At 49.5% G+C, this 14,416-nt stretch overlaps 1 protein-coding gene across 5 annotated transcripts in view; it reads right to left on the bottom strand.

Annotated features, from left to right (window-relative positions):
* The window catches only part of SYNGR1 (synaptogyrin 1), a 40,640-nt gene extending 28,984 nt beyond the window's left edge, over positions 1-11,656 (bottom strand). For all 5 annotated transcript variants that reach the window (XM_075009334.1, XM_075009351.1, XM_075009342.1 and 2 more), the window contains exon 1: positions 11,357-11,656. In XM_075009334.1, the coding sequence (XP_074865435.1) occupies positions 11,357-11,455 (99 nt within the window). In that variant the 5' untranslated portion in view covers positions 11,456-11,656. The remainder of the gene's footprint in view (positions 1-11,356) is intronic.
* Positions 11,657-14,416: the final 2,760 nt, after the last annotated feature.

The following is a 14,416-nucleotide window of genomic DNA, read 5'->3' as shown; positions in this document are numbered from 1 at the left end:
GTTCTTGCTGTGTCTGGTTTGATGTAGGTCATTTTGAAGACGATATAGCTGTAGACCTTCCTTGGCAAATGTCAATGACAGGCCCTAGATGGACAGGCCTGGCAGCTAAAAGCTTCTGTTTAGCCACCCAGCCAGGCAGAGCAGGCCACCAAAACTTCAGAGCTGCCACGCTCCCCTCCTGCTGCGACTGAAGCCCCTGCAGAACAGTCCATCTGCTTGCTCCGTTATCTGTTTGGTTGCTCCAGTCAGCTGCAAGAGGGGAGGTGGGGCTGTGGACAGCAACTCTAGTACAAAACCCAGCCACTAATTTTATCCTGTCAGAAATCATATGGTAACAGCTTTCAGTCACTGCCGATCTGGGGCTGAGCTGGAGTGGAGGTGGACGGCTTCGGAACCTGAAATTCCCCACACCCAGTTCCCACCCTGACTTGAAACGGTGGGACTGAGTCATGCTGCTTTGCTACATTGAGCTGAGCCACTGAGCCCTTGTGTTCACCCCTTTACATCCTGCTGGAGTAGAACTTCAGGGGTCAACTTAACAGAAGAAAGCGTTTTCTCCCCTACCACCCTGCTCCTCCCCAGATCCCTCCTTGGCAACCCAACCAATTTTCACTCAGGTACACCTCCCACACTCCACTACAGAGGCTACCCCTATACTACAGCCCCTGTCCAGACTCTAAGATCAAGCCATTTAGCAGGTCTCGTTAAGATTCACCAAATGGACTGCAGATCACTCTCTCATTGTCCTTGTTACTCCCCACAACCCTGGGCAAGCAGCGTCAGGGAAGTCAGCAGGAGAGTTCTCCTCTTGACCCACCCTGATGGTGTAGAATCTGCAGTAACTCAACCTAAGATACATCGACTCCAGCTACTTTATTCACATTGCTGGAGCTACAACAACAGTAAGTCCTGTGGCACCTTGTATCTTAAAGCAACTTTCTGCTGAAGTGTAGATGTAGCCGAAGACAGAAAACACTTACTTGAGTGAGGCTTGCTTAGTGCAAATGTGTTCCCTACAGTCCATTTTCAAGTGCTTTGTACAGGCCATCTTAACTATCAATATCACTGGGGCTTCTACCACTTTTCCTTTGGAGAGAAAGGATGAGATTTTGAAAGCTGCCCAAGGGATCTGGGTGCTCAAGTCCTGTTAAAATTAAAGGGAATCATTCACCCAGATCTCCCTAGGCAGCTTTGAGAAGCTCAGACTAATCCAAGTGATCCCACCACCAAATGTTTTTCCTGATCTTCAGGCTAAACAATCTTCTTAATTTCATCCCATTACTCCTAGTACCACCCTACAACCCTGCTCCACAACCTCGGTGTCAATACCCTTCAAATGTTTCCAGAGGCTCTCTCTATTCCCACTGGTTGTTGTTGAACTTAGCAACTGTACCTTTAAATCATTTCATTCTTCCTCATAAAGGAGTAGAGGGCTTAATGACCCATGTGATTTCCTTGATCACAACATCCTCGAATTCAGAGGTAGGCAAATTACAGCCTGTGGGTCACATTCAGCCTGTCAGTCAGAAATTTTAATCCAGCCCCTGGGCTCCCCTTGGGGAGCGGGACTGGGGCTGGCTCTGCCCCATGTGTGGCGTGGCTCCCGGAAGAAGCAGCTGCATGTCCCTCCTCTGGCTCCTATGTGTAAATGCTGCCCATCACCCACAGGTGCTGTCCCTGCGTTTCCCATTGGCTAGGAACTGTGGCCAATGGAAGAAGCTGAAGTGATGCCTGCAGCTGAGGGATGGGGGTGGAGGCATCCTGGCCATGTGTCTGTGTAGGACCTGCTCATGAGGGAAATATGCCATTGCTTCCAGGGGCTGCTTGAGGAGGTAAGCACAGCCCACACCCCTGAACTGCTCCCCCTCGCTGATCCATTTCCTGCCCTCTGAACCTCTCTGTCCCAGCCCAGAGCCCATATCCCCAGCCCCACCCCAAAGCCTGGATCCCTGGCTAGAGCCCTCACCCCCCCACTGCACTCCAACCCTCTGCCCCAGCTTGGAGCCCCCTCCTGCACCCTTGACTCCTCATTTTTGGCACCATCACAGAACCCTCACCCTCAGACGGAGCCTTCGCCCCTTCTGCACCCAACCCCAATTTCATGAGTATTCACGGCCTTCCGTACATTTTCCACACCCTGATGAGGCCCTTGGGCCACAAAGTTTGCCCACCCATGTGCTAATTCTTCAATACCTTTCTAGTAATGAAGTTCTCAGACTGAATACAGTAAGCTGGGTGCAGCAGCACAGCCTTCGTGGAGAACTATTCTTTCTGGACTCCATGGCGTAAGCGATGCCTCTGCATACATACCTAAAAATCTCACAGCCTGTTCGCTGCCATCTCCTATTGCAGGTTGATGTTTAATTTACAACCCACTGTCACGCCGAGGTCCTTCTACATTATTGCTTCTTCACAGTTTCCCTCCCATTTTGGATTTTCTACCAGTGTATTAATATGTATTTTTCCAAGATTAATCTAATTGTATTACTTTTCGCTCACGTTTCTAACTTCTCTTAGTTGTGTCATTTCCCTCTGTCCCACCAGGGGTTTGCAACTCTGTCCGATTTAGTATCGCCTACAGATGTCAGTATCATGAGGCCTACTGCCACTCCCAGACAATCACTGAAATGTTAAACAAAACTCAACTGCGCTATTGTGACCCACCTGGCATCTCACCTAGCTCAGTCCAGCACTTGTTATTATCACTCTTTAGTTCTTGCTGTCTGTCAGCCAGTTCTCAGTTCACATGGCAGTGTCCCTGCCCACACAGATTTGAATTACTATTGTGAAGAAGACTCCATGGAACACTGCATCCACTGCTTTAATCAAATCCAAAGACATTAGCGGCTGCTGAAGAGAGCACAGAAGTGTATAGCTGCTGACATATCTGGAAACTGTCCAGCAAGCAGGCATGGTGGGTGTGGTGAAATCATGTGAACAAGATGATGCAGCTACTACTCACACCGCTCGGTGCTATTTCTGGCAGTAACCAAAGGAAAAGCCAAGGCTGAGCTAATGTGGAAACTCCTGAATGCCCTCTGCTACCAGGGTAAGACTGGGGGTTCACTGCAGAAAACAGTGTGTACAAGAACCTGGCTTTGAATGCCCTTGTCACCCACCAGAGATGTAAGGGAGTAAGTGCCTCTCACAAAGAGCCTCAGTAGCCTGGAGTAAGTGGAAGCAACACTGATGTCTGGGCCAAATTCAGGAATGACATAAATGGACAGTAAGTTATGCCTGTTTCTGACCGACGTACACCTAAAGTAAAAACAGGCCCTTTACATAAAACGGACTCTGTCATGCATGGAGAGGTGACTTCGCCATATGAAAACTCCATTTTGGGACATACTTTTACACAGAGAAAACAATAGGAATCCCTCCACATGGTCAGGGCTGTAAAGAGGGCCCTGAGGGTTCTTCCACTTGTCTTCAATCCAGCTCCTCAGCTCTGGAGCATCTTTGCTAGGAACTGAAGCTTGAGAGGACTAACAGAGGATGTATTCCAGAAACTTGATTTGTTGTAGAGATAGAATAAAGTGCTGCCTTAAGTCTGCACAAGGAACTTTGAAATTAGTGTATGTATACGATTCCTTAAACAATCTGAACTTTGTTTCTATGAATAAACCTTTAGACTATGGATTCTAAAGGACTGGCTAACGGCATGCTCTTTTGGATAAGATCCAAGTTATAAATTGACCACTTGGGAATGTGGTTGGTCCTTCAGGATCAGAAGAGCCTCCTTTGATCTGGTGAGACTGGTTTTCCTAACCTCGCATCTGTAAAGGAGTGGTACTGGTGGTGGCACAGAGAACTGGAGTGTCTGAACGGAATTCCTTGTATGACTGCTTCCTAGCCAGTGTGGCCAACAGAAGTGTTCTTTGTCACTGGTTTGGTGTGCCTGATAGTGGAGGATCCCCAGTCCTCGGCTGTACATACCCCAGTCTCTAAGCAATTCAACCTGATTTGACTCCTTCAGCCGTGACTCCAGAAACCCTCCTGCATTACAACCCTCTCACAACTCCTTTTGGGTCAGGACCTCCAAAACTGCAATACCATGAAATTTCAGATTTAAACAGCTAAAATCATGAAATTTACCATTTTACCATAAATTTGGTAGGGCCCTGCACTCAGGGCAGGCAATCAGACATTCAGAGATTTAGGTTTCATGCCAGCTATACTACTGACATAAGAACATAAGAACATAAGAATGGCCATACTGGGTCAGACCAAAGGTCCATCAAGCCCAGCATCCCATCTGCCGACGGTGGCCAATGCCAGGTGCCCCAGAGAAGGAGAACAGAAGACAAGTGATTTATCTCCTGCCATCCATCTCCTGCCCTTGTTATGAAGGCTAGGGCACCATACTTTATCCCTGGCTAATAGCCATTTATGGACCTGACCTGCAAAAATTTATCAAGCTCTTTTTTAAACCCTAATAGAGTCCTGGCCTTCACAGCCTCCTCGGGCAAGGAGTTCCACAGGTTGACTGTGCGCTGTGTGAAGAAAAATTTCCTTTTATTAGTTTTGAACCTACTACCCATCAATTTCATTTGGTGTCCCCTAGTTCTTGTATTATGGGAAAAGGTAAATAATTTTTCTATATTCACTTTCTCCACACCATTCATGATTTTATATACCTCTATCATATCGCCCCTCAATCGCCTCTTTTCCAAACTGAAAAGTCCCAGTCTCTCTAGCCTCTCCCCATATGGGACCCTTTCCAAGCCCCTAATCATCTTAGTCGCCCTTTTCTGAACCTTTTCTAATGCCAATATATCTTTTTTGAGGTGAGGAGACCACATCTGCACGCAGTACTCGAGATGTGGGCGTACCATAGTTTTATATAGGGGAAGTATGATATCTTTTGTCTTATTATCGATCCCTTTTTTAATAATTCCTAACATCCTATTTGCCTTACTAACTGCCGCTGCACACTGCGTGGATGTCTTCAGAGAACTATCCACTATAACTCCAAGATCCCTTTCCTGATCTGTCGTAGCTAAATTTGACCCCATCATGTAGTACGTGTAATTTGGGTTATTTTTTCCAACATGCATTACCTTACACTTACCCACATTAAATTTCATTTGCCATTTTGCTGCCCAATCACTCAGTTTGCTGAGATCTCCTTGTAGTTCTTCACAATCCCTTTTGCTTTTGACTGTCCTGAACAACTTGGTGTCATCTGCAAACTTTGCCACCTCACTGCTTACCTCATTTTCTAGATCATTGATGAACAAGTTGAACAGGATCGGTCCCAGGACTGAGCCCTGGGGAACACCACTAGTTACCCCCCTCCATTGTGAAAATTTACCATTTATTCCAACCCTTTGTTTTCTGTCTTTTAACCAATTTCCGATCCATGAAAGGACCTTTCCTCCTATCCCATGACCACCTAATTTACATAAAAGCCTTTGGTGTGGGACCGTGTCAAAGGCTTTCTGGAAATCTAGGTATATTATGTCCACTGGGTGCCCCTTGTCCGCATGTTTATTAACCCCTTCAAAGAATTCTAATAGATTAGACAGACACGACTTCCCTCTGCAGAAACCATGCTGACTTTTGCCCAACAATTCGTGCTCTTCTATGTGCCTTGCAATTTTACTCTTTACTAGTGTTTCTACTAATTTACCTGGTACTGATGTTAAACTTATCGGTCTATAATTGCCAGGATCTCCTCTAGAGCCTTTTTTAAATATTGGTGTTATATTGGCCGTCTTCCAGTCATTTGGTACCAAAGTGGATTTAAAGGATAGGTTACAAACCACTGTTAATAACTCCGCAATTTCACATTTGAGTTCTTTCAGAACCCTTGGGTGAATGCCATCTGGTCCTGGAGACTTGTTACTATTCAGCTTATCAATTAATTCCAAAACCTCCTCTAATGTCACTTCAATCTGAGTGAGTTCCTCAGATTTGTCGCCTAAAAAGGCTGGCTCAGATTTAGGAACCTCTGTAACATCTTCAGCCGTGAAGACTGAAGCAAAGAAATCATTTAATCGCTCCGCAATGGCACTGTCTTCCTTGATCGCTCCTTTTATATCTTTATCATCCAAGGGCCCCACTGCTTTTTTAGCAGGCTTCCTGCTTCTAATGTATTTAAAAAACATTTTACTATTGTTTTTTGAATTTTTGGCTAGCTGTTCCTCAAACTCTTTTTTGGCTTTTCTTACTACATTATGACAGTTAATTTGGGAGTGTTTATGTTCCTTTCTATTTTCCTCACTAGGATTTGACTTCCACTTTTTAAAAGCTGCCCTTTTCTCTCTCACTGCCTTTTTAACATGGCTGTTTAGCCATGGTGGTTCTTTGTTAGGTCTCTTACTGTGTTTTTTTATTTGGGGTATACATTTAAGTTGGGCCTCTAGTATGGTGTCTTTAAACAGTTTCCATGCAGCTTCCAGGGATTTTAGTTTAATTACTCTACCTTTTAGTTTCTGTTTAACTAGCTTCCTCATTTTAGTGTAATTCCCCTTTTTGAAATTAAATGCCAGAGTGTTTGACCGCTGCGGTGTTCTTCCCAACACAGGAATATTAAAAGTTATTATATTGTGGTCACTATTTCCAAGCGGTCCAGTAACAGTTACCTCTTGGACCAGATCCTGCGTTCCAGTTAAGACTAGATCGAGAACCGACTCTCCCCTTGTGGGTTCCTGTACTAGCTGCTCCAAGAAGCAGTCATTTAAGGCATCAAGAAATTTAATCTCTGAATCCCGTCCTGAGGTGACATGCACCCAATCAATATGGGGATAATTGAAATCTCCTATTATTACTGTGTTTTTTATTTTGATAGCCTCTCTAATCTCCCTTAACATGCTCCGTGACCTTGGGGCAACTTATTTTCCTTCTCTACACCAATGTTGCTCTGTCTGTTTTACGTATTTAGACTGTTAGTTCTTTGCAGCAGGGACACTCCCTCCCTCTGTGTTTGGAGCAGGGCCTAAACCCAATGGGGTCCCGTAACAGGGCCAAAACCAACGGGGGCCTTTAAAGAAATAAATGACAACAGCAACAGAGAGCAGAAGTGGAGAAGACATGACAGGGGCCTGCTTTTATTACCCCTGTCTGGTTGACCGATAAAGGTTGTGGTTAAAGGAAATTTTGCATTTCTGGTCATGTGGCAACATTTTATTCAAAGCTTTCTCTGATCTGCTGCCATTTGAAATGCACAGAACCAAGCCACCTATCTGATCCTATTTCTAAAACAAAGACGTACCACCAAACTCTTTATATTCTTTTAAAACTGAATGATGCTTCTGTCTCTGGAATTAACAATCACAATAAACAACAAGCCTTTTCTCAATTAACATGTTATTTGTGTGTGGCATCAAAGCTAGATTCGACATGGGCATATCACATCCTACCTTCACTACTTACAACAGCCAAAGAACAGCATATGTAGGTGGTGGGACAAGGTGGGAACAGCTTCTTATCTGAAATGTGAAGTGGGGACTGGCTGGCTCAGTGGAGCTAGCAATGGAATAAAGAGGCTGTCATCTCTAGATCATTGACTTCGCTGCAAATCACAGATCAGGGTAAGGGTGTGACTGGATGACTCACGACTGCACAGCATTTCTGTAAAGCTTTCCAGTGCTGCTAACACTTATGGGAGCTCTAGAGTACGGCCACTGGCTTTAATCCACAGCCTCATCTGCGGCTAGGTCCATACTTCAACTGCTGCAGCTGCACTGCTGTCACGGTTTAAGTGTAGACATTACCTACGCTCCCTGGAGGGATTCTCCCACTGCTTTACTTAATCCACCATCTACACTGGGGGCAGAGTTCCCTGCAAGCTGAGCACTTGGGCAGTGGCCCAGGAGAGATTCAAATGCTGCACAGACAATTAGCAGAGTGCCCAGAGCCAGCAGCAGCATGTGTTTCTATGGATGGTGCACAGCTGCATGTCTCAGTGCACATAACAAAATTTATTCTGCCCCCGAAGGAAAACATTAGAGAGAAGGTGGACTGTGGCGGTTAGGCTGGTTTAATTACGACACTGGGTGGGGGTGGATTTTCACACCCCTACGCAACATAGCTGAGTTGACCTAACTTTTTAGTGAAGATCTGGGCAACCTGCTAAGTCTACGTGACATGGTGGTGAAAGGTTCATCTACAATAGGCTTCTACGGTTTGCTGCCAGAGGTGAAGCTGCACCAGTACTAGCAAAAGTAGGAGATTTTTTTTTGAGCAAAAAGACCCAGTCTGTGTGAACAGGAGACAAAGCCTTTTACCTTTAAGCTAAAGTACAAACACAGCTCCTATCAATGTGACCTAGTGATCTAGGACTGAGACTCAGAATCCGCATGTTCTATTCTTAGCCTGCCTGCTCACTGGGTGACTCTGGGCACGTTGCTTAACTTCTCTGTGCCCCACTTTCCCTGCGTGTAGCATGGCCTGCGTGAATCTCAGTCTGGTTGCTAGCAGACAAGCCACTGCATCTCTGCTGGCCCCCTTGGGTGGGGGCAGGAAGTATTTCTACAAGGAAACCAGGGACTGAACAGGCTACATAGAATTAATTCCTCCAGTAAGAGCTGTTTTTTCCAGGCTGAGGTGTATTGATAGAGAGCAGCATGAGGGAGGTTTGAGTGGTTACTGCCCCGTGATCAGAAGGTTTGGGAAATGGATGCTGTTCTGCAGGACTGTTGAGTCAACACCTTTTTCTTGAACCAAATTAATTTCATTTGTTGTCAGGTGTAAAGAAAGAAATACATGTTCTGATCACATGCTACAACAAGCCTCCTTGTATGAATACTAGGAGTTGCTGCTTCCTACCACCAGCAGCAGTCTGGAAACATGAGCTTTGCTCCCATCAGCCTCCTGACACTGCCAGGAGGGGCACTCTATGAATGCCAACCTCTCTATGCTGATCTAAGCCTCCTGTGGAGCTGATCACCTGGCTTCCCCTCTTCTTAACGTTAACACCATCTTCTACAACCCACCTGAGTTCTTCTTGTGCCACATCCCTTAAAGGTATGTACAGCACACACCAAAATTAGACTGTGTGCTCTGTGGGGCAGGGGGCGGGCAGAGGGGGTGCTGAAATCCATTCAACCAAACTGTAAACCCTGACTCCACTGCAGCTGCAGCAGTTGAAGTATACATCCTTAGCCCCATTACCCCTAGTTCCAGCACATATGGGGCCAAGAGTTACTCTGTGTTGGAGAAGTGCCAGGCACACCTCTCTGGTGCTTCAAAACAAACACTAATGCACAGTGTATCAGAATAGATGCTTTAGGTTAGCTTGAGAGCTCAAGACTGTGGCTCAGCAGCACGGGGAAGCAGTGTTTAAAGGAATAAAATGGGAAAAAGTGAGAAATGAGACTACGAGAAAGAAGGCAGACCCTTGGAATGCTGACCCTGGGCACCACCAATGTTCTGCAAAGGGACATTTGTTTCTGTTGCTGAGTGAAGGTCTGTGATGTATGGCACGGGGTCAATCCCCTTCCATGCTCTCTCAAGGCCATGCAGATGGGTTGGTTGTGGGGAACCAGGGCATCCAAGGGAATGGTAAGCACTGCGTAACCTGGGGAATCGTGAGGAAGCAAATACGGGAGTTCGTGCACTCATGTACAAGAGAGAGTGGAGCAGAAAGGAGTGCACAGCAGGGATCTACCTCTCACGGCTTTGGGAAGCCAGAACCCTGCCTGCAGTGGCAGAGTGCAGTTGTGGTATTACAGAAGAGGGAGAGGAAATTCCACCCTAGCGATTAGGTTTGGAAAAGTCCATCATGCCCATCATCCGTGGCTGAACACTGCCTGCCACCTTCCCCACCTCAGGCAAGGGGGAGGAGGACAGCACCCATCACTTCATAACAGATTTCGATAGCAGCTGCGTGCCAGGAGACTTACTGGACTCCCTTCCCTGTGGTAACGACCATGCTGTCTGTACTGTACATAGGCCCTGTCCAGACAGACGGGCCACATTAATCGTGTCCTCAGTGCTGTCAGGGTGCAGCTAATGCTCCCTCGCTACCTCTCCAAGTCACATGCAATCAGGCCAAAGGGGCATCGTCTGTAACAGAACTGGGCTGTGCCACTTTGGCCATGGCAGCAGAACGGACACCTCCTTTGCACCAGCACACAGCTTGGTCTGGCAAAGGATGTTAGCGCCAGCACTAGGCTGGTCAAGCCCACCAAGCCCCTTTCCCAACGCATAGGTCTTCCCTCTCCATTTTTTTCCACAGCCATTTTAACGAAGAGTCAGGAAGCAGTTTGGGGGCATCTCAGGCTCCTGCCCGCCCACCTTGCTCTCTCTCTCTCTCTGTCCCCCTCTGCCTGCCCCACCTCTGTGCGTGCGTGCGTGCGTGCCCCTCCGCGGGCCCACCTGTGAGTGTGTCTGTCTCCCCCTGCTTGCCCACCTCTGTGTATGTTTGTGTCCCTCTGCCTGCCCGCCTGTGTATGTTTGTGTCCCTCTGCCTGCCAGCCTCTCTGTGTGTGTGTGTCCCTCTGCCTGCCCACCTGTGTGTGTGTGTGTGTCCCTCTGCCTGCCCACCTCTCTGTGTGTGTGTGTGTCCCTCTGCCTGCCCACCTCTCTCTGTGTGTATGTATGTTTGTCTTCATGCTCTCCTCCTCCCCCCACCGCCTTCTTAATGCAATCGCTCTCTAGCTGTTTGCAGCTCACTCGCTTAATCCCCATGACCTTCCCCTGCACACGCTGCAGCCACAGAGGCAGCAGCCATGGAACCGCTGTCACCAGACCAGAGACCCTCTTTCCCCCACCGTGGTGAGGTGGGAAGAGACCGGAGACCCCCCTCCCCTCTGCCCCACACCATCCCGCACAGACCCACAACACACTGCGGGCGCTGGAGGGGGCGCACGAGGAAGGCCCTACCGCAGGGCCCCCCTCCCAGTCTGGGACCAGCCCGGCTCCCAGCAGCAGCGCTGCCAGGCGTCAGCCCTGCCATCAGCAACCCCCCACCCCTGTTTCCAGATCCCGCCCCCTCTGAGCAACGCCCACCCGCGGATCCCTGAAACTCCCCTCCTGGGGGCAACCCCGCGGCACCAGGTCCTTGGTTGGGGGTGGGGGGGGGGAAGCGATGGATGTTTCCAGGCGGATTCGCCCCGCGGGACCCTGTGGCTCACGTCCCATTTTCCAGCCAGTTGCACGGACGCCCCATCTGCCGGCAGCCGAGACACGAGCCACCGGCGCCGGAGCGGGGCTCGCGGGCTGGGCAGCCGCCTCCCGCCGGGGAGGGGTGACTTTGGGGGCCCGGCCGGCGGGGGTGGGCTCGCCGGGAGGGGGGCGCGGGGCGCGGCTCGGGGCCGAGCTTGCCCTGCAGCCCCGCACACAGCGCGGCCGGGGAAGGGCATTCCCCCCCCGCGACTGCTGCCCCCAGGAACCGCCCCCCGAGGCTTACCCAGGAGAGCACCCGCAGGATGGTGTGGGGCTGCCGGAGGAAGGTCTGGGGGTCGAAGGCGCCCCCGGCTTTGCCCGCTCCATACGCGCCCCCTTCCATCCTTGGGGCGCCGCTGGGCCGCCGCCGCCTCCTGCGCTTGTGTGAGCCCCACCGAGCAGCCGGCCGCGGGGGGGCCGGGAAGGCGAGGCCGGGCCAGGGGGCAGCTACAAGAGCGGCGGGCGGGGGCTAGCTGTGCATGGCCGCTCCCCGGCTGGCGAGACAAGCCGCAGCACGCTCCCCTCCGGGGCAGGCGCGAGTGCAGGGGACGCGCGCTCCCGCCCAGCAGCAGCTGTGCGACGGGAACGCGCCCCCAGCAAATGGGGGGAGGGGGGGAGAAGAAGAGCGCGCGCCCCCCGCAGGGCAAGCTGTGCAGGCCACCCTTCCCGGCTGCTCCGGGCGTGTAACGCGGCGCTCCGGGCGCGGCTTGCTTTATTTTGTGTAGGGTCTACAAAAAGTATCGCTCAAGCGCGCCTGAGCCCACTGCCTGCGGCGTGTTGAGGCCCTTTTCTCCTTTGCTGCGCCCGCATGAGCTGGAGGTTGATTGCACGTGGGGTCCTTGAGTGCCCAGCAGCCTCAGCCTGGCCTGAAGGATGCAGCTTGAGATCCCACCCCCAACCCCCACTCAGCTTGAGCTGGCAGCCTCAGGCTCAGGGCTGATCTGATGATGTGGGCCAGAGAATGAACCTTCCTCACAGCCTCACACTGAGCTTGTTTGCCAACGGGGGAAACAGGACAGTAAACAACAAGGTTTGTGGACTGACAGTGTTGGAGCTCCTACTGGGTCAAGGGTTGGTGACCCAAACAGCAAGAAGGGCCATTTTTTTAAATTCAGTAAAAAACTCAGTAATTCAAGAGCTGCAATGCATGTGAATACCAGACAGTCCTTCATAAATAACGTCACACCGTGTGTTTTGTCACCCCTATTTTAAGAACAGCGCACACACAATGATTTGTAATGTAACACATGAATATGCAGTGCCTCATTAGCATAATGGCGGCCACACACATTTCGAAAATGCACGCCACCCACGTAGACGGGTCTTTCAAAAGGACCCCCAGACTCCGAAAGCCCCTTCGTCCTATTTGGTTTTGGGAAGAAGGGTCTTTCAAAATCAGGGGGTCCTTTTGAAAGGCCCCTGTCTACACAGGCGGCGTGCATTTCAAAAGCAGCACTCTCGAAACGCATGTGGCTGCCATTATGTTAATGAGGTGCTGCATATTCATGGTAGCGCCTCAGTAGCATCTGCCAAAGTGGCTTATTAGCAACCCCCTTTCAAAAGGCAGGGGCTAGTGTAGCCACGGCCTCACTGTTTATCAAAAATAATCAGGCAGGTTTTTTCACTTTGCAGTTATAGTGTCAGGAGCTACAAAGAAGTCCATAAAGAGTTGCATGTGGTTCCAGAGCCACAGGTTGCAGACCCCTGTACAAGAGACAGAGGAAGACCCAGAGCCAGCTTCTGGCCTCCCTTATGGCCCCATTATTATTAGTATCTATTAATTATTTATTTGTTTGCCCTCTCAGAGCAGTGTTTCTTAACCAGGGGTACATGCACCCTTGGGGTATACCAAGGTTTTCCAGCGGGTACCTCAAAATGTGTTCAGTATTACAATAGGCTACATAAAAAGCACGAATAAAGTCAGTACAGGTTCCACCTCCTCTATCCAGCATGGTCAGGACTGGACAAGAGAATTTGCTGGACAAGGGAAGGTTCCCTGCCATGGCCCCAAGCTGCCACCCCTCTTCCTGCCACTGGGCTGCTCCCCTACCTTCTGCGTCGGGGCTGCAGGGAAAAGCCAGCTCTGGCTCTGTGGCTCCATGGGGCTGTGGGGGAAAACTGGCTCCAGCCCAAGCTCCACGGGGCTGCTGGCAGGCACAAGCCCCAGCCCTGCATGCCTGCCCTCCCACAAGAGTTGCTGGGGGGTTGGGGGCTGTGCTGCAGCCCACCCCTGCCCCCCCGGGCTGCACACTCCTTCCAGCTCTCGTCTCGTGACATCCCTCATCCAGGAGGATGAGAGATGTTGCTGAACCAGAGAATGCAGATTTAGGTGTTTCAACTTGTACAATCTAAAAGGTCATTCAAACAATGACTTGTTTGTATTGCTTCATATGCCTTACGCTGAAATGTAAGTACAACATTTCTATTCCAATTCATTTATTTGATAAGATGGTGGAAAGTCAGCAAATCTTCTGTCATATTTTTGCAAGTTTTTGTAAGCAAGTAGTTTTTTAAGTGAGGTAAAACTTGGTGGTATGAAAAACAAAGCTGTCTCCTGAGAAGGGTACAGTAATTTGGAAAGGTTGAATGGCACTTGTTTCAAGACCTCAGATTACCTTAGGACCATGTTTCTCAACAGGTGGCATGCGTACCCTTAGGGGTATGTGAGAGAAGTCTGGAGGTACTTATAATTTCTTTTTAAATGGCGTGCTTTGTAAAAAAATTTTTGAGAAACTCTGTGAAGGAGACCAAGTCACAGATAGGACCCCTTGTGCCAATCCAGCAGTGTAAAGGAGTCAGAAAGAGGGTAGAGTGACTCCTGAGAGAATCACAGTGGGTGATACCTGTCCTCATGATGGGCTGAGCAGTTGACAGGAGTGGTAGTGGGAGCTGTCTACGCTCAGGCAGTTCTGGGCTGTAGACTTGTCTGTTGGCAGCTGAGGGGAATCTGTTTAAATCTGGTTGTTGACAAAACACAGTTTGGCAGGGGCTGTAGGTGGAAACAATCCCTCATAGAACAGGATTCAGTAATGGATGGTAGTTTGGACTGCTGCTTGGGCTAAATCACCTTTTTTTAACAGCCACATCCTCACTGTGGAAGGAAATAGTGAGAGAGGCATCAGACACCAACGGGCGCTGAGCCCACCGTTATTGATGATGATGATGATATCCTCACTGGTCAAACACAATGTATTGACATGTGATTCAGGTACAAGCTTTGATTGTGTACTGTGGACACTGGTTCTTGTAATTTCATGTGTGCTCTAGGCAGATTTGGTTCCATGGCCAGTGGCCGCCAACATTT

Source organism: Carettochelys insculpta, chromosome 1 (genome assembly GCF_033958435.1).
Source record: "Carettochelys insculpta isolate YL-2023 chromosome 1, ASM3395843v1, whole genome shotgun sequence".
NCBI classification, from domain to species: Eukaryota; Metazoa; Chordata; order Testudines; family Carettochelyidae; genus Carettochelys; species Carettochelys insculpta.
Note: the sequence above shows the minus strand (reverse complement) of the source record. Positions and strands in the feature narration are given on the sequence as shown.